We start from the raw sequence: 26,485 nt of genomic DNA on the forward strand, positions 1-26,485 counted from the left end.
CAATTATTTACATTTCCCCTTTTTGGGGTTTTTTTCTACAAAAGGGTGCCCCACAGAATGTGGGCAGCCCTAGTAAAAAGCATTAGCTATAATACATTAAGTGTTGTGGCCCCTCATTTAGGGACCACTTTTCTTTTTCCGGCGGTCTCGAAGTGAGGCCTGCCGTTCTTTACGTCATTTTTAGTCTCTGTTTATAGTTTTTGTTCATATTGTCTTTCACTGCACACTGCACATCACATCCATGGGCCATTAATCCACTATGACACTCTTCACTATGGCAATTTGGGGAATTTGGGAGAATTTTTATTTCATAGTCGCCATATATATCCCATGGCATACATATATATAATAATAGTTTTCTTTATTTACATTGATATATTTATGTAGTGAAAATTTAGTGGCTGATTAAGCTGATAAGAACAGATAAAATGTATTTATTGAATAAAATGCCAAATACATAAGTTCTCTCAGAACGTCGAATAATAACATTCCCCTTCTTTGGGGCTTCGTGATACAAAAGGGCGACCCACAGAGTGTGGGCCGCCCTGGTATAAAGCATTGGCTTTATTACAATTATTTCTGTGGCCCCTCATTTAGGGGCCACTTTTCTCCGACGGTCTTGAAGTGAGGCCTGCCGGTTTTATGATATTTTCTTTAGTCTTTGTTCATAGTTTTTATTTATTTTATTTATCACTCCACTGCACAGCGCGTTCGTTGGCCATTTATCCACTATGGTATACTATCGATGGCACTATCACTGCTGGGATTTGGGTGATTGGGAAAATAATTTTTTCAAATTAGCCATTTATACCCCATGGCGGACATAAGTATTAGATTGTTATCTTTATTTACAGGTTATATATATATATGGAAGAATTGAAAAGATCGCTGTGGCTGTCTCGCCGCTCCGCTGCTCTCCGCCATTCAGCATCCCCTGCCACGCGCCGTCGCCTTGGGGCATCGTTCGCGCCTCTCCCACGCGCAGGCAGCAGCAGACGACGCCAGGCTGGAAGGAGGAGGGAGGGGAGGGCTTGGGGGATGGGTTAGGTTGTCTTTTGTCTGTCCATTTTTTTCACTTCACACATCACGTCACATGTTTTGGCCATTTATCCACCATGGCAGTATATGTGGCACTCCTACGATAGCAACATTGGGGAATTTTGGGGAGAAAAGAATTTTTTCCGTCGCCATTTATACCCCATGGCTTACATAATTATGGGAATAGTTTTCTTTATTTACATTCATATATATTTTTATAGGGAAAACGTGGCTGGTTCGCCGCTCCGCTACTCCCGCCGCTCAGCATCTCCTGCCATGCGCCGTCGCCTCGGGGTACCTTCCGCGCCTCTCCTTCGCGCACGCATCATTAGACGACGCCAGACCGGAAGGAGGAAGGGGAGGGGCTTTGGAGAGGAGGAGAGGGCACGACTTGCCGGAACATGTTTTCCCCAAGCGCCGCCAGAGCGCTCCCCGCCCACTCTCACTTCTCGACGTAGAAAAGGCCACTTGGACGGCGACGGTTACCAGAGTCCTCTGGATGGCATTTCTCTACACTACTCCCTCATAGGGTGAACTACACAATTTCGTAGTGTATCAATCCAGAGGACTCTGACGGTTACAACACCCCCATTACCGCCTGGCAGCGTACCGGCGAACTTGCCACTTTAAGGGCAGTCACCGCGCTACGACGTTGGCCGTATATTGCTCTGAGCGCGCGCCTTCGCGGCAATCTGTTTGCACTGAGTTCAGGGGACGATTCACGGAACATTCCCACTATCGCCGCGACAACGAAAGACCGTCCTTTCGATGCTGACATTGTTGCCGCGACGCACTCACACTATGAACACACACACACACTCACACTGTCGGCCACGTCGCGTTACACACGGGTCTGCCCTCAACACTTAATAAATATTTACACTAGGTTTATTCCAAACACTCACACATTGCGCCCGCGAGAACCTATCACAAAATACACTATATACACATTCACACATTCGCTCGGTGCCTCACTTACAACGCATTGCGGTCACTATCCGTCGCACAAATTGCGCTCGGAGTGAGGCCGGTGAGAAGAAAGTCGATGCCAGACCGTACTTTCACTGATGATATTTTCTCGTGGGCACATAAACATACACACATACCGTATTCACAATAGTTACTCACGTGCCTCCTTGCTCCACTAGGCGACGTCCTCAGGAAACACGCTGGGACTGAGGGACCGGGGGAGGGGGTTAGGGGAGGGGCGTGGCCGGAACATCCGGCGCTGCGTCCGCTGGCCGCTCCCGTCGCCCGATGATCGGCGCTCCGCCGTCGTCCTCTCCGCAGCCGTCGGCCTCTCCGCAGCCGTCGGCCTCTCCGCAGCCGTCGGCCTCCGCCCCGCGCTCCTTTGGTGCCGCCGCTCCCGCGATGTACCGCCGCGCCCCGGTCATATGTTCGACGTAGATATCCCGCGACCATTTGATAGCCGCGGTGATCATCTTACGCCGAACACTGCGCATGCGGCCCTTCGGCATTCCCAAGCGGGTAAGGAGTGCGTCATTTCCGGGTGCCCACGAACCCAGAGCCCCCACCACTTACGCGTCTAGGTGGTGCCGCACCCGATACTCCGACCGCACGCGCATTCGCTCGACCAGGGCGTCGTACTTTTCGATCTTCTTATCCCGAGTGGCGGCAAGCGAGGCACTCCGGTTGTCTAACAGCACGAAGACGTCCACGACGATCACCTCCCTGTCCGGTCCCTCGTCCCACGCGACGACATCCGGCCGCAGAAGACTCGTCTCCAGGCTCCCTCCGGTCCAACCGCACCCGCAGAGATGATGGAAGTGCCGCCCGCAGAATTTCCACGATGGCGTCGTGGCGTTGACGCCATCCGTCAGAGTGCGCGAGGCAGTGGTTGATGACATCAGGAATGGTCTCATCAGCTTGCCCGCACACTCCGCACCTCGTGTCTCCCCTCGCGTCTCCCCTCGCTGCTCCTCCGCGGGCGGCGTTCAACGGCAGCACGTTCAGGCGGGCGCGGTGTATGAAGCGCCAGTCGCAAAACCGGATCATTCGCCCCGCCCCGACGAAGTGGTTGCTGTCGGGGCACAGGGAAGTCACATCAATGACTTTCCCTTGATCCGGCTTCGCGACTAACCTTCTCCGGAAAGCCTCTCCCAAGGCACGGATGAGGTAGCTGATGAGGCGCCTCCTCGCTGGCGCCGGCACGACGACTTCTCTGCCGTGCGGCGAAGCGAAAGCAAGAGACACGGCGAGCTCGCGTCTGGCATCGCTCCACCGCCAAGTCACGGGGACGATGTTCGTCAGCTCCTTGGTGGCGCGGCGGGTGCGGCTCTACACCGATGCCGCCGCGTTCGTCCCCGTGCTGATAGTCTCGTCGTCGGCGCCGTTGAGGTAGGAGCAGAGGGCGCCTTTTCCTATCACCGCTCCATTTCCGGTCCGTCCGACGCGCCTCTTCACCACGTCGCGCAGAGTTTGCCACGCCACGTCCGACACGCTCGAGTCGGGACACGTGAGCATGCGGAAGGCGTGCACCACCGCGAACACATCCTTCCGCACCGCGAGCGGCACGTGTTCCCCTCCCCAGCGCCCTCTAGGCAGGGCGACGATCTCCCTCGATGCGCGAGTCGGCAGATACATCCACTTTTTCACTGAACGATGCATATCTGCGTCGACTCGCGCGATCGCCGCCTTGGGCACAGGCGTGATGCGGAGCGTGTACTCCAGGCGTGGCGTAAGGAACGTGTGGACTGCGTCGATCTTCTGCCACGGCGCTAACTCACTTTCGTCCAGGCGCCGCAGGTCCTCGGAGATGTTATTGAGGACGCCGTGCGGCACCCCGTCGACGCCGTGGCACACGGGTGAGCCGAGGTACTTGTAATCCTCACCGTGTGCGAGTGCGCGCATGTCCTCTCCCTGCACTCGGAAGATCGTGGGCTTCACTCCTCGTTCCTATCTCTGCGTGTTGGACCGGAAATCCACGTGGAGCGACCCGCACTTCCTTGCGTTACAGCGCAGGCCGCACCACGACGCCGCTGCTCCCGCGACGTGTAGCAGGCCTCTCAGCATCCCCGCATCCTTGGCGACGAGGACCAAGTCATCTGCGTAGGCCAGCACGCAGAGTGACGTTTATCTCTTCGCGAGTGCGAAGATGGCCCTCCGAGCGAGTACAGCACGAATCACGGGCTCCAGAACGAGATTAACCCTTTCGCGCCGGACCTTCGTTTAGGGAAACTCTTCCTCGTTACGAGTCTCTTGAAATTTTTCTTTACTCCTCTGTACGAAGCTTCCTCGCGTAGACGGTTAGCAGTGGTTCCTTTCCTAACCCTTTTTTGACCCAACTCAGCGGGGCGCCAATCCCTTTCCTCGGCCTCTGTCCCAGACCCTAAAAGGATTAATAGCCCCTTCCAAGCGCTAGTCCGCGGTCAACTGACTGAAATATTAATGTTTAATATATGCAAATATTTGTTGTTCGCATCGATTTTTTTACACTCAAAATGAATTTTGTGTTTTTTTCTGAGCGTGCAGAAATTTTAAACGAATTTATAGCGTTCAAATTCACGGAACTAGTATATTTCTATCAAATTAATGTATGCTTGGTTTAAATTTTCTTAGCAAAATTTGATAAATATATATTTCCCATCCTTCTTTTTCATCCGGGCTTTGGACCGGCAAAGGCGAAGTTAAAAATATTTTTTTTACTTTTGTATTTTATAATTTTTTTTTATGTTTTTATGATCTTTTTTAGCTCAAAAGTGTTCACTAATTAAAAGTTTTTCTGAGTGTGATAGAGTTTAAAACATGGAGCCATGCACAATCCCACGTCGCACTCCTTGCACATGTAACGTGACTCACATCTTTTACCGTGCTTGCTACACACTGCACATCTTTTCCGAAGCAATAACTTGGATAAAGGGTGCTCAGGAACAAAGTCAGGAAAATGCCTTTCACTCAATCTTCGAACATTCTCCTCATTCGATCTTCTTCCGGCACTTGATTTATTTTGTTTCTTGTGATATGTTTCTAAAAGTTCACGAATCACGGAGAGATGGAACTTTTGCATTGGAATTTTCTCCTTTGTTATGAATTTGTACAATGAATAAGAGTTTAACATGGAAATATCAACCAAGTGGAAAAAAAAACTTTTTGTACCACTTTAAGGACTTCCTAACACTTTCAATGGAGCTCAGCATCATGTCCGCCTTGTCGACAGCCCCCATGAAGCGATTATAGTCAACTATGCACTCAGGTTTCTTCGTCACTACTCCTGTTTGCCTATCTTTCTTTGTCGTTTCAATGACTCCGGCTGAGTGGCAAGTGGACAACATCCACACCTCTCTTTTGTCGCACCATTTCAATGCTAATAATTTTTCAGATGATCTGAACCTCAGCTCGCCTTTTTTTAACTTCTCCTCCATTCTCGGCATATCCCTTCTACTCCTTCGAACCGTTCCGCAAGCATTTGTTGCCCTGTCATGCAGCCAACAGAATAATGCCGGGCTGGAATACCAGTTGTCCACGTAAAGGGTGTGGCCTTTATCCAAATAAGTATGCATAAGAGTGGACACAATATCTCCGGATTTGCCTAAGTCCGCATGCTGCTCCACAATGTCACTTTTTGCTCCCGTGTAAACAACAAAATCCAGGATGAAACCAGTTTCGCAGTCACAGATGACGAATGTTTTTATGCCGAATCGACTTCTTTTAGATGGAATGAACTGTTTAAAGAAAAGACGTCCCTTAAAAAGCATTAAGCTTTCATCTATGCACAGGTTTTTAAATGGCACCAAATTATTTTTAAAGGCGGCACGCAGATGATCTACCACGGGACGGATTTTAAACAGGCGATCTCCCTGATTCGACTCCCTGTTGTCCGAAAAATGAAGCATCCTCAGGATCGAGAGATATCTATCTCTAGTCATCAGATCGCCAAAAATGGGAGTCTTCATCAAAATATCCTTGGTCCAGTATTCGTGGAGAGAAAGTTTCTTCACACGAGGCATCAATAGAGTTATGGCGAGAAAGCTATAAATTTCTTCAGGGGTAGTGTATCTCCATGTTTTTATTCGTGACACTGTAACTTCCGAAGAAATCTCCATCGTGTACTCAAAAAAGCGATTGGTTTCCTCTGAAATTAAGGTTACCAAATCAGTGGAGAAGAAAACTTCAAAGAATGACCTAATAGGAGAACTTGCAGACAATGCCGCCTTACAGCCAGAGGATGAGGAATCAAAATTGTGGATTTTTGGAGTGAAGTCCCCTGAAAACCAATCTATGCCTTTGGAGGTAGTCTTTCTTCTTTTCGTGGCAAGCTCTTCCACCTCATTTGATGTGTCATTCGAAGATGAAGCGGAGATGTTCTGTAGATGTGTCGATTCAGCACTCTCTTCTTCACAATCCGAGACATCCTCTTCGGAATCGGCATCGAAATCTTCATCTTCGCTGTCACTCTTGGTCAAAAACTCCAGTATTGAGTCATCTGGTAAAGACCTTTTCTTAGCCATGATGAGACGAAATGCAATACGTACACAAATTGTTGCAAAGAGAGAATCCACCTCGCACACAGAAATAGTTATTTGAAATACGGACAACAGGACGATACTGCTTGCTTCAGAGCCAAGGATGAACTGAGAAACAACTCAAAAATGAGGAATAAAAATAGGCACTTACAGACGTACGGATGTACCCGGGGTTTTCCAAATAACTAACGAGACACAAGGCTTGCCTGAGAAAATGGCTAAGAGAAGGTAACCTCTCCATGAAGACTCATTTGAGAGCTTCATAAATGGGAAGATTATAGTGCTTCAGATTTGGTTTACCGAGAAACCACGGTGAGCATTAGGAATTCTGCGAAAAAGCTATTACAGCAGCACAACACTATGAAGGTATATAGGTGGAGTGCCTTTTCATGGGTGCATTCAAAGTCTCTTATCTGGAACGCCACGGGGGACCTAGCCATCCAGCTCTAAAATGTCATTCGAAAACACCACCAGCCAGACTCCACAGGGATTACCAATGAAAGGGTCTGAGTAATGGCTTTTTTACGATGCATATTCTAAGAAATATGGAATTAACATTCCTAAGGAAGAATTCCAGGAACTTTGCCATTAGAAAAATCGTAACCACGATCTTGCTTTTGGTAAAAAGGTAGGTTGAGAAGCAATAGGTTTTCCCAAATCCAAATCTGAAGAAATCGGGAAAGCGATATGTTAGAATACGGGAACTCGAAATGAAATGAAATATGAGAAACACAGAATAATGCTACAACGAACGAATTGAACCACAAAATTTTCCAACAGCGTACGCCAATCATATCTTCGACTGTTGTTCTATAACTCCGTTGATATTAACTTTCGAATTTCGTTTGAAATTTCCATTTGGTCAGCAAAAAAAGAAGAATTCATTTCTAGCATTGAATTTCAAAAGTAAGCAACAAATATTTTTTTGGAAAATACACTCCAAATAGGAGTACTTGACCGCGAGGAGAGGATAGGAAAGGGTCGACCTCAGCGGCCGAAGAAGGGATTGGGCTCGCGCTAAGAGGGATCTCGAGGGGCGACCGCGTCCGTGGGTCTATTGTGTCCGCCACGGTCACTTTTTCTCGACCTGTGCCACACATATGCGGCATTCGTTCATTATGGTAAGAAAGTTCTCGCCGCACAGGTGTGGCATTCGTTGTTCAGGCAAAAAAATCCGCACCGCAACAGGTGCGGGATTCGGCGCGAAAGGGTTAAAAAGGAGCGGCGACAGCGGGTCGTCCTTCCGCACTCCGCACTTCACCGGAATCTCGCCCGTGGAGCCGCTCGCCGTGATGATGTTGGTTGTGCTGCCTGCGTAAATCTCGGCAATTGCCCCCACCATCCTTTCCGGCATGCCCATCGCGCGCAACATCCGCGCGATGTGCGCATGCGGCACCGACCCAAATGCATTTGTCAGGTCAAGTGAAGGGTACATCTTCTACAATACAACGACAAGCAATGGTGAGGGTAGTGCCATTTGGATGAAGAATAAAATGTCAAAACCAATCCTTCTAAAACAATACATTAACGATCATATTGTAACTGTTAAGTTAGAAATACCATCTATCACCCCCGCAAGGGGGGAAGAGGGTGATCTCTTCCTTATGGGAGCCGCGCCCCCACGGACCCAAGCCCACCGAGGAGACAACCTCGTTAATAAACCCCGTCGCTCGCTCGGATAGTGCCCAGACAGCATGTGACTCTGCTGCTCTGAGTAGCCGTAACATCTGGCGTCCAGATTCACCCACGTATTTGCCGTGCGTGGAGACCCGTACATGGGGGAGAAAGGGATCCTGGTGGGTGAGTTCTCCGGCACCCAGCTGGGCGTCGGAAACCCGGTATGGGCCGGAACTCAATACCCCACTTCGGTCCTGGATTCCCCGCAAAACGGGCGGCCGAGAAGAGCCCAGCTCGGTCAATCGGCTTCTGGCGGCTGGGGAGCTTGGCGGCTCCTTCCGAGCGTACGCCAGGACGGGTTAGTGCTGGAGATATGGGGGTCTTCGTAGGGCGGCCGAAAGCATGTGGGTTCGGAGGGCCCCCGCGCTGGAGGTTCTAACCCGAAAGAGACCCCATTTCGAAGGTTCCTATGTCCCTTGGGTAGCCCTGGCGACCACACCGGTTCTCGGTGTGGCGTCCCGAATGTGTGGCACCGTGGTGGGTGGGGAGCCCAAGGGATGAAATACATCATTGTATGGAGTCTGAAATTCTTCCTCCACCAAAGAGATCCCGCCCGGACACGGGCGTAGGAGAAAAGTTATTTGAAAGAGCAAAACGGTTTCTATCATTGAAATGCGCGAAGGACGGTGAAAATTTGAAAAGGGTATCTCCCTTCTTTATTAAAAAAGCACTACAAGCCGTTATTTCAGGAGAGCCAAACTCAGTCAAAAACTAAGAGATGGTTCCTTATTAATTGAAACAGCTAATAACGTCCAAGCCGAAAAATTGTAAAAAAACAGAAAAGTTGCCCGATATACCTATCACTGTCGAGATCCACCGTACTTTAAATACTTCTAGGGGTGTGATCAGCCACTACGACCTTCTCTATGTAGAACCAGATGAAATTAAGGAGATGTATTTCCAGGGTGCCATCGATTGTCGAAGACTTACAACAAAGCGTAACGGTGAAGTGATCAATACCACCTCGGTTATCCTCACGTTCGCTTTGGGTAAAATCCCTAGCAAAGTCTACCTAGGCTATGAATCGGTACCTGTGAGACCTTTCCCAACCCGATGCGTTGCTTTCAATGCCAAAAATTCGGCCACATCGCACCGCGATGTGAGGGCAAGGACACCTGCCCGCGCTGTAGCAAGGACAAGCATGACGGTGAGAAATGTACCTCGGAGCCTTTCTGCGTCAACTGTAAGGGCACGCATCCATCGTACTCCCGAGATTGCCCCGTCATGAAAGATGAAAGGAAGATAATGGAAATCAAGACCCTGGAAAGAATTCCCTATTCCGAGGCACGAATGAGATACCGATCACAGATGGCCCCAAAATTCTCAAAATCGTTTTCGCAAATAGTCGCAACCACTAAAAAAAACTACATGTACCATCTCTACGCAGACTGATAATAATTTTCATATTGAGAGCACGAAGATGCCCATAAGAGAAAAAAAAAACGGAAAAGCAAATTTATAAACTCACAGACAAGAAAAGTCATTCTAAGGCGGTTTCCCCTAAGAAAACCCGAAAATCAACTTCTGAGGATGTTGGGAAAAAGCGGGATAAAACACTCCCACCCACATCCTCCAACGATGCACAATCTGATGCCATGGAAGAACACCTCTGTCTCTCGGACACAGAAGTTTTCCAGGCCAGAATCAAGCAAAGGAAACGGTGGTTAAAACGTTGATCCTCCGTACACTGTGTACATACGTACATTTCCGGATTTAAACCTATTTATTTATTTTAACTATTTAAACCATGTATTTTATACTATAATGGATTATGAATGGTTTTTATAGGCACAAGGAGGAGCTGGTTGTTTAAATTAGAGACTATAATCCCGTCTGCATCTGCCTGCAAGAGACGCATTTGAAGCTGACAGACAAGACCGTTTTAAAAGGTTTTAAATTTTTTAGACTTGACGACTCCAGTGGTCAGCGTGCCCAGAGTGGAGTGGCAATTGCTTTTCGGTAGGCCCTATACACCTCACGAGTGCAATTGAACACTCCGCTGCAGGCCATTGCAGTGACAGTACACGCATCCGAGGCAATTACTCTCTGCAATGTATATCTGCCGGAAGGTGCACCTGTAAGTCGAGTTAATTTAGAATCCCTCGTTCGCTAGCTACATCGGCTATATGTTTTAATGGGTGACTTCAACGCACACGACACCCTATGGGGTAGCACAAGAAATCAGTGCAATCAAAGGGGACACACAGTTACAAATTTTATCAATGACCTTAACTTGTTTTCACTAAACACCGGTGAAAAAACTCGATTCAACAGCTTCAACGGTATCTTCTCGTGTATTGAGTTAAGTATTTCGACGGGTGGCCTAATGCGTAGGCTTGAGTGGTCCGTACATAAAGATTTATGCGGTAGCGACCACTACCCTATTTTAATTACTAAAGGTGGCGGTTTTATCCACCGTCCAACTCAACCAAGCATATTGGGTTGTCGCAAGGCCTATTGGTCTCTTTTTAAAAGAAAATTTTATTTTAAACACGACGAAAATGTGAATGGTGTGGGGAACATAAAAGTACTCACAGATAAAATTCTAGAAGCCGCAAATTCCACCGTACCCCGTTCTAAATGCAAATCTCACAGGCCCACAGTTCCTTGGTGGAACGAGGAGTGCGCAAAAGCTATACAGGCACGAAAGAGGGCACTCAGAATTTTTGCAAATATCCTACGGCGACAAATCTCACCGCCTTCCGGCGCCTCAGAGCGAAAGCTCGGCAAGTAGTTAAGGAGGCCAAGAAAGCTTCATGGGGGGAGTTTGTATGTTCTATAAACCACAGGGCTTCCATATCCGACATCCGGAGGAAGATTAAAAGCATCTCTGGCTCTAACTACAATCTTGCAGTTTCATCCCTGAAGGAGACTGACCGAGTCCTGACGACACCTCCCGAAATAAGCGAGTGCTTCGGACGTCTACTTTCGGAGACAAGTTGTAACGGCAGCTACGACGAACCATTTAGAACACTGAAAGCAGAATGAGACGATGCCTCTTCCGTTTAACCCGAGACTGGCGAGGTTTACAACGACTCCTCTTCTCTTTGGGAGTTGACCTCCGCCATCCTCGAATCCCGTTACGGCTCACCAGGAATAGATACGGTGCATAACTCTTTTCTAAGTAATCATCCCAAAGAAGCACTCCCCCATATGCAGCGATCCATAACCAAATTTGGTCAGAGGTTAGTTTTCCAGACCCTTGGATGGAGTCCATAGTCGCACCCATCCTTAAACAAGGAAAAGATGGATCGGACCCAAACAACTATAGACCGATATCTCTCATCAGCTGCGTATGCAAGGTGATGAAAAGAATGGTAAACCGTCGTCTCGTTTGGTGGTTAGAGCGGCGGAACCTACTTCGGACATCCAGTGCGGCTTTCGACGGGGTAGGTCAACCTCCGACCACCTCGTCAGGACTGACAATTTCATTCAGGAAGTATTTCTCTTGCGGCAAAACGTAATTGGCGTGTTCTTCGACGTAGAGAAAGCGTATGACCGTGTTTGGCGGTACAAAATTCTGAAGACACTTGATAAATGGGGGTTTAAAGGAAATCTACCTATTTTTATTAAAAATTTTCTGTCTGCCCGAGTTTTTAAAGTTAGAATAGGTGAATATCTATCTACCTTATATCCACAAGAAAATGGAATACCACAGGGGTCCGTACTGAGCGTGACCCTATTTGCCATTGCGATAAACGATGTGGCCGAGTGTATCCGCTCCCCAGTTATGGGCTCCTTGTTTGTTGATGACCTCGCTATTTTCTGCAGGTCATCATAATTAACGAATGCCTCTAGGCTGATCCAGCTGACTCTGAATAAGCTCTCCGTTTGGTCTCAGAGGAATGGATTCCGTTTCTCTACTGCTTCTCTACGAAAATCATTCACTTTTGCCGAGGACGGGGTGTACAAGCCCCACCTATGTGTCAATATCTCGGTATATATCTCAATGGTAATGAGCTTCTTTACGTTGAGAACACCCGATTTCTGGGTATGACATTGGACCGGCGCCTGAATTGGCGCGAACATTTCCGAACTCTAAGAGACAATTGCTTAGAAGTTCTTAACATTTTACGGTTTCTGTCACATTCGACATGGGGCGCACATCGTATCTCAATGATAATGCTGTATCGAGCATTAGTACGCTCAAGGCTAGACTACGGATCGTTTGTGTACTCATCCGACCGTGAGACCTACATGAAACCGCTCTCGACGGTTCATAATACTGGACTGCGTTTAGCAACCGGTGCCTTCAGGACCTCCCCTGTCTTGAGCATTTACGCCGATACAGGAGAGCAGCCTCCCCTAGTCAATCGTAAAGAGACGTTGATGTGCAATTATGCCACAAAAATTTTATCTGCGCCGAACCACCCCTGTTTTAACGTTATTTCTCACCCACTGCTTTTAGACCTTTTTAACCGAAAGACAAGATCCACTAAACCTCTAAGTGTTCGCTTTAGAAACCTAATCGCAGAACGCAATTTTACCTTGCCCGCCACGTACCCCACGGGGTACAGTAACGTGTCGCTGTGGTTAATTCCCCGGCCAGCTTTGAGACTTAGTCTTACTCGTTGCTCTAAATCTACTACTATGCCGGGAGAATACCAACAACTTTTCAAGGAATTCCGCGCTGAAAACTTCGAATTTACGTTCGTATAGTGACGGTTTCAAATCGGATACCGCCTGTGGGTGCGCTGTGGTATCCCCATATCATGGAGTCCTTAAGGCAAAATTGCATCCGTATTGTTCCATTTGTACGGTTGAGCTCACTGACATTATGATTGCTCTCCGATCCATTAAAAACAGTGTTGCGTCATTTATGATCTGCACAGATTCATACAGTGCGCTCCAATCCATATCTCTTTATTCTCCTTGTCACCCCATTGTTCAGGACATACAAAGCACTCTGTTATCCCTGAGTAACAAAGGGACCACTATAAGCTTCGCTTAGGTCCCTGGACGTGTGGGAATACCAGGGAATGAGAAAGCAGATTCTGCAGCCAAAGATGCACTCAGGTCTCCGGAAACAGATTTTCAATTAATGCCAGCGGAAGATTTATGAAATGCCATGAGGGTATAATTAGACAAAATTGGAAGACGCAATGGCTTGAAATTCAAAATAACAAACTTCGGGAAATTAAGCCCGTAATAACTGCGTGGCAGACCTCTATAAGAAATGTCCGCAGGGAGGAAGTGGTTTTAGCACGCTTAAGAATTGGTCACTGCTTATTAACCCAATCATACCTCTTCATCGAAGAGAGAATACAGCCCCAATGCTTAAATTGTGATTGTCCACTAACACTGCGACATATCCTGACGGACTGTACAAGATATCGGACTGCACGGACGAATCATAAGCTCGGAGATAACCTAGCTAAGGTGCTAGGAGACACTCCCGTGAACATTTCCCGACTGATAGCATTCCTACACTGAACTCGACTTTTCAATAAAATATAAATGATACCTCTTGTAAATTAATGACACGTTAATTTCCAAACGTGCCTAATCCCCTTTATCAATTCCAGTCAGTGAGTGGTCCAAAATGGCCTTAGGCGCCGACGCACCCTATAAAAGAAACACTACTACTACTACTAACATCCCTCAAAGTTTTATAATGAGTTAGACTACCTGCCCCTGGGATATATTTTTCCATCCACTCTCTAACAGCTGGGTGATCAAGTTTAAACAAAGGAATATTAGGTGCGTATGGATTTCCGGGCGCAAAGGAATATTAGCTTTCACAAATGCCCTCACCGTGTCTTTTGTGAATTGTTCTTTTTCTTGCCTTGCCCGTTTGCTCGCATCCAATGTGTCAGAAATCGAAGTCTGCCGTTTTGATCCTCCCTCAGACATCACCCTCTCCTTATTTGCTTTATGAGAAGCTCTGGCGTTGACATGCTTCTCACATGCGTCTTTCCGGCTCCAGTCCACAATGACATTGCAAAACTTGCACATAATTTTTTTTTTGCTTTATCAAACACATAAAATCCTTCTTTCTCATACTCTCGCACTCCTTGAAACACTGTCACAACTTTAGGCATTATAGACCTCCAAGTACTTCTGAATATGCAATTAATCAGTCTTTCTGCCTTTCGTTATTTCCACAATTCGAATACCATGAAGTGGGTCCTCTCACCAGCTCCACGTCACTGTTTTCTGTCGATGTTCAACTAGTGATATAATTCAAAAATGCTCCAAATGCAATACAGCTACAATGTAGTTACCAACGTGACTTTGTGTTGATAAGTCTGGCGATTTTGAAAGTGAAAAACAGCGCGCGGCGGTAGACACCGGCATTCACCAGGGAGACGGCAAGCCCACTACGCATCATTCACAAGGGAGACGGCTTGCCCGCTACGCATTGCCAAAAACCCTAACGTCACGGAGTACAGACAGAGAAAGAGGCATAAATTGGTAAATGAAATCCTTTAAGGGACTTCTGAACATCACATTCCGACACTACGTTTATTTTCCACTGCCGCAAGAGAAAGTGCAAGGAAGCACTGCTTTTCCGATTAGTTTGCCGTGAGTTCGCTTCAGCTCAACTCGCGCTATCGAATTTTTAAAAAGCGTTGTCTGGAATGATGACCTTCGTTGATGTTCTGATATTTAGGAAATGTTTACTAAAACTGGAATTTTTTAGATACGTATCGAATTATCCTTTCTCAAAAGTGTCGAACTTAAATATTTTCGGGCTAGTGTTGGATCCCAATATGGTGAAAACTATAAATGTGTAATTATACGCATCAGGGATTTCCAGTGAATACTTTGTTCCTGTAAATGTGCAGCATTATCCATTTCGCGGGAAATGGTAGAATAGATGTCTTGAAATGGCTTTTTTAAACATAGATAGGGACTTCTGAACATCACATTCCGACACTACGTTTATTGTCCACTGCCGCAAAAGAAATTGCGAGGAAGCTCTGCTTTTCCGATTAATTTGCCGTGAGTTCGCTTCAGCTCAATTTGCGCTTACGAATTTTTAAAAAGCGTTTGGAATGGTGACCTTCGTTGATGTTATGATATTTAGGAACTCGTAATCAGCAAGTAATATAATATTATCACTTTATCGTTCCTCGAATGGTTCTACGTTTTTGAATTCATCTTTTCAGTACAGTGAGGGAATTTCTCTGAGTGCGAGATGAATTGTCCAGAGGTTTACCAGATACTTATGGTCTCAGTTTAAAAAATGAAAATCTATGCTTCAAAATAATTAACGCGATCGATTTCCGGCATGTTAAAAACTACAAAACATCTTGTGTTAATGGGCATCTTCCATACGCCGCATTCGACGAAATTTCGCGATAAAATACTATCATTTCCCGGCAGATTTCGCGAATTATTAATGATTTCGCGAAATCCTCGATTCCTCTCCAGTCCGCTATCCGCGTTTGTCATTTTGTTTTTAGAAATTTCTCTTTCTTCTATAAGAAAGTCGACTGGGATGCATCCCGCTAAAATGCACAGTGCTTCCGTAGAAACCGTCCTATAGGCCTTCGTTGTTATTAGTAATGCCACTCTTTGCGCTCTTAAAATATTTTGACGACTTTTTCCTCTTATTGTTATTTCTTCTCCCCAAGATTCGCAGCCATATAGAATTATTTGTTCTGCCAGTCCAGCATACATTTTTCGCAGCGATGCAATCGTGTACCCCTGGAACGCTCGGGCAAGTCTGGCGAGTGGGAGAAACGTCTCTTTGATTCTTTTTATTACATATTTGCAGTGCTCGTCGAATTTTAGTTTTTCACTGACTATGACTCCCACACACTTTATTTTTTTACTGTATTTAATGTTACACCCATCCATTTTTATTATTTGTTTCCTTATCATACTTCCTTTTAGTTGTGTGCACTCAGGTTTTTCGCGAGAGAACTTCAATTTCTTTTCCTCTCCCCACTTAGACACTTATATCATTGCTTCGTTTCCTTTTTCTTCAATTTCTCTTCTGCTATCCCCTTTTATTAGGAGGAGTGCATCGTCTGCGTATGCTATTAGTTGTGACTCTTCCGGTAGTTTGAGATTCAAGAAACTGTTGAAAAGTATGTTCCAGAATAGTGGTCCCAACACAGACCCCTGAGGGCAGCCTTTAGATAGTGTTTACACTATCACGCTATCATTAATCTCCAGAGTGGTTCATCGTCTATTAAAACATTCCTTCGTCACATTGTAAATATTCTTGGAACAATTCTCTGTTAGTAGTTCGTTTAAAATGATCGGCCACCAGGCGTTGTCGAATGCACCTGAAATGTCCAAGAAAATTCCGAGGACGTATTTTTCCTGACTATTTTTCACACTTTCCACCATGTTCCTGATTGCGTCGGTCGTTCCTTTGCCTGGCATGAAACCATACTGTTGCTTTTTAAAGTATTGATTGGCGTTTAATTCTGTGATAATTCTATTGGAGAGCAATTTTTCGTAAATTTTACCTAGCACTGGGAGTAGCGTAATTAGACGGTGGGCTTTGGCTTCCGCTGGGTTTTATTAGGTTTTGGGAATATTTTTAGGGTGCCTTTTTTCCATTCTTCGGGGAAAGCTTCATTTTTTAACAGGTCGTTATAAATTTTTAACATTTCTCTTTTTATATAAGGATAGACGTGTTTAATCATTTCATTTCGGAATCCGTCGTAGCCAGGAGCTTTTTTATTATATAATTTTCTGATTATTTAATTTAATTCACTATGTTCGAAGGGTGCCGTCGTGGTTCCAATTAATAGTTTCTGTTTTGTTTTATTTCGTAGTTGTTTCTGTTTTTCACTTTCCTCGAGTTCGTTATCGGAGGGGAGTAGGGTATCCATGAGTAATTCTGCCGTTTCTTTATCATTTTTGGTAAATTCGCCATTTGGTTTTCTAAGAGTGCATGGTATTATCGTTTGGTATTTTCTTCTTATTACTTTGTAAGCGTAGTACCAGGGGTTTTCGTTACCTTAACTTATAATTCTTTCCCAGCGTTCGCGTTTGGCTCTTTTAATGTCTTTGTAGTATTGGTTTCTTATTCTCTTGTATTCTTGGCGCCAGATTTCTAAGTTGTGAGCCTGGATTATTAGCTTATCTCTGAATTTCTTTTTAGCCTTTTTGCATGCTTCTCTCATTAGTGTTAGGTTATTGTTCCACCAGGGAACGTTTCTCTGTTTTGGCTTTATTCTGGGGATAGACTTCTCACACGCCTTGAGGATTATTTTTGTTAGGTTTACCGTGTTGTTTATTTCGCTGGCTATACTATTTATTTCAGATTCGAACTCTTCCCATTTAGCATTGGCGATGTTGAAATTGTTTGGATTGGTGGGTTGATTCAACGATGGATTTTTGGTGATTTGGAATTGGATGAGGCGATGATCACTTAAGTGTTTCCTCATCACTTTTTTTCCAATTATTTATTTCGTTGTTAAAGCCCCTGGTTAACGTAACGTCAATGTTACTAAAATCATTCGGGCCCTCGTGCGTCGTCAAATAACTGAAACAATTTTCTACCGTCAAGTTGTAAAATAAAATGAAATCTTCTAGCTTGTCACCGCGATCGTCATTTTCATCGTTGAACTACAACGTTGATTTAGCGTTGTCATCCGCCGATATAATTATTTTGCATTGTTTGAAAGTGTTTAAAACTTTTTCAATTTCGTCTAGAAACGGGTCGGTTTCTTCGGAAAACTTAAAATAACTATTTATTAAAATAATGTCTTTGGCACCTGCTGTGGTTAATTTCACTGCCACAGTTTTCGGGTTTGTAAATTGTGTTAGCACTGTTATATTTAATTTTTAATTTGTAGATATTGTAGCGGCCCATAGTTCTATAGAATTTTGCTGGTAGTATGCTACTCCCGTGGAGAAGAGAATCTTGCCATTCACTGAATACGGCTCCTGTATCATGATTAGGTCCAAGTTGTGATCGTTGCCTAATTTCTCCAAATTACCAATGGCTGCGAAGCTCCGTCCAGTATTTACTTGCCCGATTTTTATTTTAAATGGGTGTACCGCCATAGCCGAGTCGTTCGCACTCCTGCTCCCTGGCTTTCTTAAAGAAGGGCAATTACGGTCCCCGGAACGATTCGAGCTGGGTTTGTCCGCTGACGAGCAGTGGGACACTTAGGGGTTTCCCCTTTCTTTGCACAGTTCAAATCGGTGTTTGCCCGAGTAGTGGGAGCAGATGTCTTCTCTCTTACACAGCGAGGTTTTGTGACCGTAGGTTTGGCACTTGAAGCACCAAGAACCGAAATATAGTCTTTAATCTTGCAGCAGGACCATTCTAAGTAGATCATCTCCTTCTCTATTAATAAGTGACGTATCTCCATGTTCGTTTCAAAAATCCAATGCTCTTTTTCCGTATCATTTGCCTTTAATTGATAAACCTTTTGGAAATTCTTTTTAAATTCTTCTTCATTTATTCTTGCGCCGACGTTCTGACTAGGTTTTATTTATCACAGTTTCGCTGCTCAGATGTTTAGGGACGTCGTATGTAAGTACTTGGGGTCTCCTTTTCTGTATTTGTTCAACTTTGAATCCCTTCTCCCTTAAAACTTTGCTGTTAATCATTCTATGTGATTTTCTTTTTCTACCTCCACGAGGACACCCTTCTCAACATTCCTACACCGCTTTACGTTTACTCCTAATTCAGCTGGGGTTACAGTATTTTTTAACATTTCGGTAATTTCCACTTTTTTCCTTGTTCGTATGTTTGATGATTATTAGCTGTGGAGCCGGCTTCAAGTTAGTATTCACTCCTGTAACCATAGTTCGTTGATTTGTTTGATTCTGAGTTTGGGATTGATTTATTTTTCTCTAGTTGATTTCGGCAAAAGTTTTAATTTCATTTTTAGCTTGTGCGGAGTTCGATTGTTCGTTTTCTCTTATTATTTTAACTATCTCTTTTCTCTCTTCTGACCTCCCCTCTAACTGGGCATTTTTCATTGCGATTCTTAAACTTATTTTTTCGATTTATTTTGAAATGTTCATCTTAGTTACTCTTTGAAAATTTTCCATTCTTTTGCTGTGTTTTTAGGCTTTTTTGGATTTGTTCGATGAGATCTTAATTTTTTCGTCTTGCGTCGTGGTCTCATTGATGTTTTTAGCGTCCTCCTCGGTTTATTTCGTTTTCTTCGGTGTGTAACCTTCGCACTCATCACTACCGCTGCCCCTAGGTCTCTTGTCAGTTGTCTTTGGGGTCTCATTGGGTGGGGTTCTTTCGAGTTTGCTAGAATGTCTGAACACTTTCGTGGTCCGTCTCCTCATCCACCAGAGCTTCCTTTAGATCCATGATGGTGCTACTTCCTACTAGTGATAAACACTAGTGTTGGGGGCAAAGCCCCCATAGACCCACCTCCACCCCCCCGGGTTTCAAGTCAGTGACTTATTTCCCGGGGGCTGCTTTTTCAGCCTTTATATGATTTTGCATGCCGACTCATTCGTCTGCGCTTGGCGCATTGTAATCAATTTGCCCCGGCTTTCGCCGGGCTAGTGTCCCCCTCACCTCCCACATCTGCGGTAGGATCATTGGGATCGGCATAAGGCTGTTCATTCATATTTATAGATGCATCTCGGTAATTTTGACTGGCTTGGTATTTGTACTTCAGAATTTTTATGATTGTCTCTTTAGTTGTGTTAAAGATTTCAGCTTTCAATATGGATCTCCTGTCAAATGGTAAACTATGCTCCGTTAACTTGTCAATTAGAGGACCCCTTGTGACTGATAGATTATTGCATTTTGCTAGCAAGTGCCAGGCCGTTTCTTCATTGTTATTACAGAAGGTACTGTTCGCTGATTCCGTTAGATTAAAAGAAGTAAGTTTATAATTAAAATCACCATGCCCTGTGTAAAATTGAACGGTGTGGTAGCTTAAGTCTTTGGCTTTTATTCGCAGTCTATTGCGCACGTCATCGAAGTAAAAGTACGTTTCTCTTCCTTTTTCAGAACGTTCCCACTGGCACTGCCACTTTCTCATCGTCTCCTCTCTATGCATTTTTCTTCTTATTCCGCTGTCTGCGTTCGTTAACTTGTCTTTAAAAATTCTCATTCTTTCCTCGATTAAAAGATCTATCGGGATGCATCCCGCAAGAACGCACAAACTCTCACTTGACACTGTACGATAAGCTTTTGTAACAATTAGTAAAGCGAATCTTTGAGCTCTTAATAATTTTTCTTTACTTTTCTTTCGTAGATTGATTTCGTTTCCCCAGGCTTCACACGCGTACTATATAATTGGCTCTGCAACGCCGGTATACAGTTTTCTTAGTGATTCACAGGAGTACCCTTTGTTTTCTTTGGCCAGTCTTCTTAGAGGAACAAAAACCTCTTTAATTCTTTTTATCACATTATCGCAATGATCATTGAATTTTAGGCCTTCAGTTATTGTAATTCCAAGATATTTAACTGTTGTTATATTTTATTGTTATTCCATTCATTTTGATTATTGGTTTTCTGGTTAACTTTCCTTTCAATAGAGTGCACTCTGTTTTGGCCAGGGAGCTCAGTTTTTTCGATGTGCCCCAATTGCTTATTATTATTAAAGATTCGTTTGCTTTCCTTTCAATCTCTTGCCTGCTGTTACCTTTGATTATGATTAAAGCGTCGTCTGCGTATGCCAGGATTTCTACGTTTTCTGGTATTTTGATGTTTCAGAAATCGTTAAAAAGAATGTTCCAGAACAAAGGGCCGAGTACTGATCCCTGTGGGCATCCTTTGGTTGAGTTTTTATTCTGGGAAATTCGATTAATTTCCAGTTTGGTATTGCGGTTGTTAAAATAATCCTTTGTCACTTTATAAATACTCTTCGATACTTTCTGCGTCAATAATTCATTTAAAGTATTGGGCCACCACGCGTTGTCAAACGCACCAGCGATGCCCAAGAAGATGCCTAACACATATTTTTGAGGTGACTCTTCCGTTATTGTAATGACTTTTTGAATTGCATCAATTGTTCCTTTACCTGGCATGAATCCATATTGATTTTGATTGAAGTATTTCTATTGCTCGAGCTCGTAGTTTAAAGTTTTCGCTATTAATTTCTCATAAATTTTTCCTAGTACTGGCAGTAGGGTAATTGGACGGAAGGCCTTTGGATCCTTGGGGTCTTTATTTGGTTTTGGGAAGACTTTTAACACTCCTTGTTTCCATTCCGTGGGGAAGATTTCACGTTTTAGTAATTGATTGTATATTTCTAGCATTTCATTCATGATCAGGGGATAGGCGTGCTTTACTACTTCCACTTTTATACCATCATGCCCGGGGGCTTTTTTATTTTTCAGACCATTTATTATTTCAGTTAATACATTTAGATCGAAGGGCGATGCACTTTCACCAGTAGTTAGATTATTTTTAGTTTCTGCGCGTATTTCACTTAGCTCTTTTGTTTCATTTGCTTCGTGGTCAGAGGGTAGGAGCGTATTCAGTAGGAGCATAATTGTTTCATCGTCGTTATTAGTAAATTCACCGTTGCCTTTTTTCAATGTGTTAATTGTAGTTGTTTTGTTTTTGTTTCTGAGAATTTTATAAGCACTTCCCCACGGATCGTCGTTGCCGGCACTTACTATTTTCTCCCAACTTACTTTCTTAGCCAGTTTGATTTCATGGGCATATTTTTCTTGCGTGCGCATATTCATTTCGCCATATTTCCAAGTTGTGGGCTTCGATGAGTAACTTTTGCCTGTATTTCTTTTTCATTTTTCTACACTTTTCTTAGATGAGTTAATTTGTTATTCCACCACGGTACTCTTTTTTTCTTTGGGTTTTATTTTTGGGATTGAGTTTGCGCAGGCTTTAGACAGGATTTTAGTCAATGTATTCACTTCCAGGTTACGTTTAAGTTCACTTTTCCTAGTTTCAATTTGTTCTTTGAACTTTTCCCAGTTAGCTTTTGACATATTGAAGGTGTTATTGCATGCAGAAGGTGATTGATTTTCTTTTTCGTGGTACACTTCGAATGTTATAAGACGATGGTCACTTAGGGTTTCCACTGCTTCCACTCTCCAATTCCTTATTCTACCTGTGAGACCCTTAGACAGGGTCAAATCGATGTTCGTAGTAAAACCGTTCGGGCTTTCATACGTCGTCAGTGAGTTAAAAACATTTTCAATCGTCAAATCGTAAAATAAAATAAAATCTTCCAGCTTAACCCCGCGATCGTCAGATTGTTTATTACGCCACATCGTTGATTTGGCGTTTGCGTCGCAGGATAAAATCATGTTCCGGTGTGGAAAAGTCGTTAAAAGGTTTTCCATTTCTGTCAGATAGATTTCTATGGGATCGGAAAACTGGAAGTAGCTATTTATTAATGTTATTTCTGGGTTTCCTGGGGTTTTTATTGTCACAGTCACTGTATTCTTATTGGTATGCTGCGTTATTGCGGTGGCGTTCACAAGGGGATTTGTAATTATAGTACTTGCCCATACGTGTTTCTCATTGGGGTTTATTAGCACTTCACCTGTGGAGAAAGGAACTTTGCCGTTGACGGAGTATGGTTCTTGGATCATTAATACATCGATTTTTAATTCGGAGCACAAATTTTCTAGATTGGCAGTTGCGGCATGACTCTGTCCGGCGTTGACCTGGCCTATTTTGATTTTACGTGGGTGTACCGCCATACCCAAGTCTTTGGCACTCCTGCTCTCTGGCCTTAATAAAGAAGGGGCATTCCCTATCCCCTGATCGATGTGCACAGGGTTTGTCCGCGGACGAGCAATGGGAACACTTATGCTTTTCTGACTTATTACCACAGTCTTCTAGTTTATGCTTCCCTGAGCAGTGAGCATAAATTTCCTCGGTTTTCCTACACGCTGAGGTTTTATGCCCGTAGGCCTGGCACTTGTAGCAGCGGAGTACAGAGATGTAATCTTTAATTTTGCAACTGCTCCACTCGAGGAATAATTTTTCTTTTTCGATTAGAATGTGACGAATCTCGATGCTGCATTCATTAATCCAATGCTCCTTGTCCGTTTCGCTTGTTTTTAATTGGTGCACCTTTTTAAAGTTACTCTTGAATTCACTTTCGCTAAGTTGTAATGTTTTGGCGGTAAATTTTGTCTGTGACAGTGTCGACGTCGAGATGCTTTGATACATCATAAATCATAATTTGAGGTTTCCTTTTTTCTATTTTTTCAACGATAAATCCTTTTTGTTTTAATTTCGTACAATTAATAATTTTAGGGATGTGGCTTTCTTTCTCTAGTTCCACTAAGATCCCTTTTTCCACGTTCCGGCTCCTCTTGACACTTACTCCAATTTCTGCTGGTGTCAGTCTTTTTAAGTAGCTCCTGGATTTCTTTACTAGATTTCTCCTTATTTTCATGTTTGATTATTATTAGTTGCGGTGCGGGTTTCAACGATGTTGTGATTCCTGTAACTTTAGGTTTTTGAGGTTGAATCGGAGCCGGAATTTGTGCGATTTCTGAGAATGATTTTATTTTCGTTTCGCTGATACTTTTATTTTCCTGATTAAGTTTCACTATTTCCTTGCGTTCTTCACTCCTACCCTCTAACTTGGCGTTTGCGATGGTTAGCTTCAGAGCTAGATTTTCGATTTCGCGAAGGCGTTTAGTATGATCCTCCATGTTGTTTTTTGTAAATTTCCCCTTCTTATGTTGACTCTTAAGACCAGTGTGTGTTTGCCCTATAAGATCTTTAATTTTCTCAAAGTTTTCCATGGAATCTTCACTTACGGAAATTTCCTCACAATCACTCAAGTCATCCTTAGCCTTTTTCGGGGTTGTTGAAATAAAGTGAAATCTGTTATTCAGCTGAACTTCTTTAATCGTGGGTACAGAGTGCAGGCCAACTTCACAAGGCAGGGTTCGGCGTAAGAGTGAATGAATGCCGAGCGAGACGATACTCCGGTGTCGGCCCAGCGCATGCGCACTCGACCTCTCCCTCCCCCTCCATCGCCACCTGGAGGGAATTCAAAAAGCCTAAACATACCGCCCGCCTCGGCAATGTCGAAACAATTACCTTTATTATAATTACATTTATAGCCGCCCGCCGTGACAAGAAGATCGGGGTAGCCAACTTACAGAATGAAAGAAAACATACAAAAATGAATATGGCTTACCACCGAAACAAGTAATTTAACAATAAATATTTAGTTAGGCAATATACATATCTTATTGACAGGGCGCAGAATAAAACCCTTTGAAGTTTTTAGTTTTGCGACTCTAACTAAACCATCATTTCCAGGACATACTTCCGCTACTCTCGCCATTTGCCACTTAGTTGGGGGTAACAAAGAATCCTTTACGACAACTAATGCCCCAACAGTCAAGTTAGGCGAAGTTTGTCGCCATTTGGGAAGATTTTGCAGTTGATGGAGATATTCCCTTGACCATCTAGTCCAAAAGTTATCCCTCATTTGAATTAAGAGTTTATATTTCTTAGTCAAGTCTCTTCCGTTGGTGAATGTTGGTTGTTCCGGCAAGGCAACCAGAGGTTCCCCAATCAGAAAATGCCCGGGAGTTAACGGCGTTAAATCATCTACCGAATTGCTCAAAGGCGAGAGTGGCCGAGAATTAAGGCATGATTCAATTTGGCAGAGTAGCGTTGTCATCTCCTCAAATGTAAGGATTTGGTCGCCAATTACGCGACGTAAATGAAATTTAGTAGATTTTATCGCTGCCTCCCATAAGCCTCCGAAGTGCGGCGCGTACGGTGGGATAAAGGTTCACTGCGTCCCCGTGTTGCTCAGCTGACAGCCGACTTCTTTATAGAAGGATGAGGATTGCTGGAACATTGTCTTCAATTCTTGCGCAGCTCCTCGGAAGGTTGAGGCGTTGTCGCTGTAGAGAAAATAACAAGCACCTCTTCGCGAAACAAATCTGCGAAAAGCAAGGAGAAAAGTGTTAGTGGTAAGATCAGATACACATTCAAGGTGAACGGCCTTCGTTACCATACAGATAAAAAGGCAAATATATCCTTTATATGCTTTGTGCCCCCGGCCCTTAGTAGCCCTCAGGAGGAATGGACCAGCATAGTTCAGTCCAGTAGATAAGAATGGTCTTTGGGGTTTAACCCTTTCTTCTGGAAGATCACCCATGCGTTGCACCAGAGTCTCTCCACGAAACCGGGCGCAGGTCACACAGGTCCGGATTTATCGCTTCACCACCACGCGGCTGCGGATGATCCAGTACCGTTGCGCTAGGTACGCTGCTGTAGCTTGCAGTCCGCCATGAAGAGTGACTGCGTGTGCGTGGCGCACCAGCAGCACGGTGAAATGGTGATCCTTTGGAATGATGATGGGATGTTTCTCGTCATAGTCCAGCACTGCATTTCTTAGCCGACCACCCACGCGAAGTAGTCCATCCGCATCGCAAAACGGTCGAAGAGGTAGCAGGGGTGAGGACCTTTTCAGGGATTTCCCAGACGTCAAGGCTGCAAGTTCGTCTCGGAATGCTGTGGACTGCGTGCTCCTGATTACCGCAGTCAGAGCTTGGGCACGCTCCTCGGGGGAGACAAACCCCGAGCGTTTGTGGCTTTTATCCCTGAAATTGTGTAACCATCTTAGGCACAGAGGCATGACGTTTAGCAGGCGCAGGTATGATGAAAATCTTTGTAATACATCACCTGAGTGATGAAGGGAAGTTGCAGAGTGGTTTACGGCCATCCGCATCTCCGAATCCTCAGCACCTGATGATTCGGGTTTCCCACAGCTCCACCCCTCTTCCCGGCCGGCAAGCCATGGTGGTCCACTCCACCAGAGAGAGGAGTCCATCAGTTCGTCAGGGCTGATCCCACGGGTTGCAGCATCAGTTGGGTTGAGCTTGGTGTTGACGTAGCTCCACTGGGCCCCCGGAAGCGACGTCTGGATCTCCGCGACGCGATGAGCCACGAAGGTCTTCCACCTTGAGGGGTGGCCACGGATCCAGGCCAAAGAAACTGCTGAATCTGTCCAGCAGAATACTGGCACAGACACAAACTGAAGGCCCTCCACTATTTTCACCAGGAAGCGAGTTAAAAGTACAGCTGCACACAATTCAAGGCGAGGCACACTAACAAGCTTTAACGGGGCGATTTTCGTTTTAGCGGCCAACAGGCTAACATAGCCATCCTCCCCCTCCCCAGCAACACGCAAATACACTGCTGCTGCGTATGCCCTCTCAGAGGCATCGCAGAAACCATGGAGAGAAATGAAAGACACATTCGCCTCTTTAGTACCTACCCATCTAGGGATACTGATTTGCTCTAACTTGGATAGTGAAGACCTAAAACTCTGCCAACGTTCAGTAAGTTCCAAAGATAGAACTTCATCCCATCCTACCTTGGACAGCCACAAGTCTTGCAATATAATTTTGGCCACAATTAGTACAGGCGCCAT

At 44.6% G+C, this 26,485-nt stretch overlaps 2 protein-coding genes across 2 annotated transcripts; both read right to left on the reverse strand.

The window, feature by feature from the left end:
- Positions 1-5,123: 5,123 nt before the first annotated feature.
- On the reverse strand, positions 5,124-6,506 carry LOC124161152 (piggyBac transposable element-derived protein 4-like). The gene has a single exon (XM_046537418.1). The coding sequence runs from the start codon at positions 6,504-6,506 to the stop codon at positions 5,124-5,126; it is 1,383 nt and encodes a 460-aa protein (XP_046393374.1).
- An 18,755-nt stretch (positions 6,507-25,261) lies between these two features.
- On the reverse strand, positions 25,262-26,485 carry LOC124161232. The gene has a single exon (XM_046537540.1). The coding sequence runs from the start codon at positions 26,483-26,485 to the stop codon at positions 25,262-25,264; it is 1,224 nt and encodes a 407-aa protein (XP_046393496.1).

The sequence above is a fragment of the Ischnura elegans genome, chromosome 1 (assembly GCF_921293095.1).
Source record: "Ischnura elegans chromosome 1, ioIscEleg1.1, whole genome shotgun sequence".
Classification (NCBI taxonomy): domain Eukaryota; kingdom Metazoa; phylum Arthropoda; class Insecta; order Odonata; family Coenagrionidae; genus Ischnura; species Ischnura elegans.

Bases quoted from the DNA above. Each gene is read 5' to 3' on its own strand.
- LOC124161152 (XM_046537418.1), bottom strand. From the start codon at position 6,506: ATGGCTAAGAAAAGGTCTTTACCAGATGACTCAATACTGGAGTTTTTG.
- LOC124161232 (XM_046537540.1), bottom strand. From the start codon at position 26,485: ATGGCGCCTGTACTAATTGTGGCCAAAATTATATTGCAAGACTTGTGG.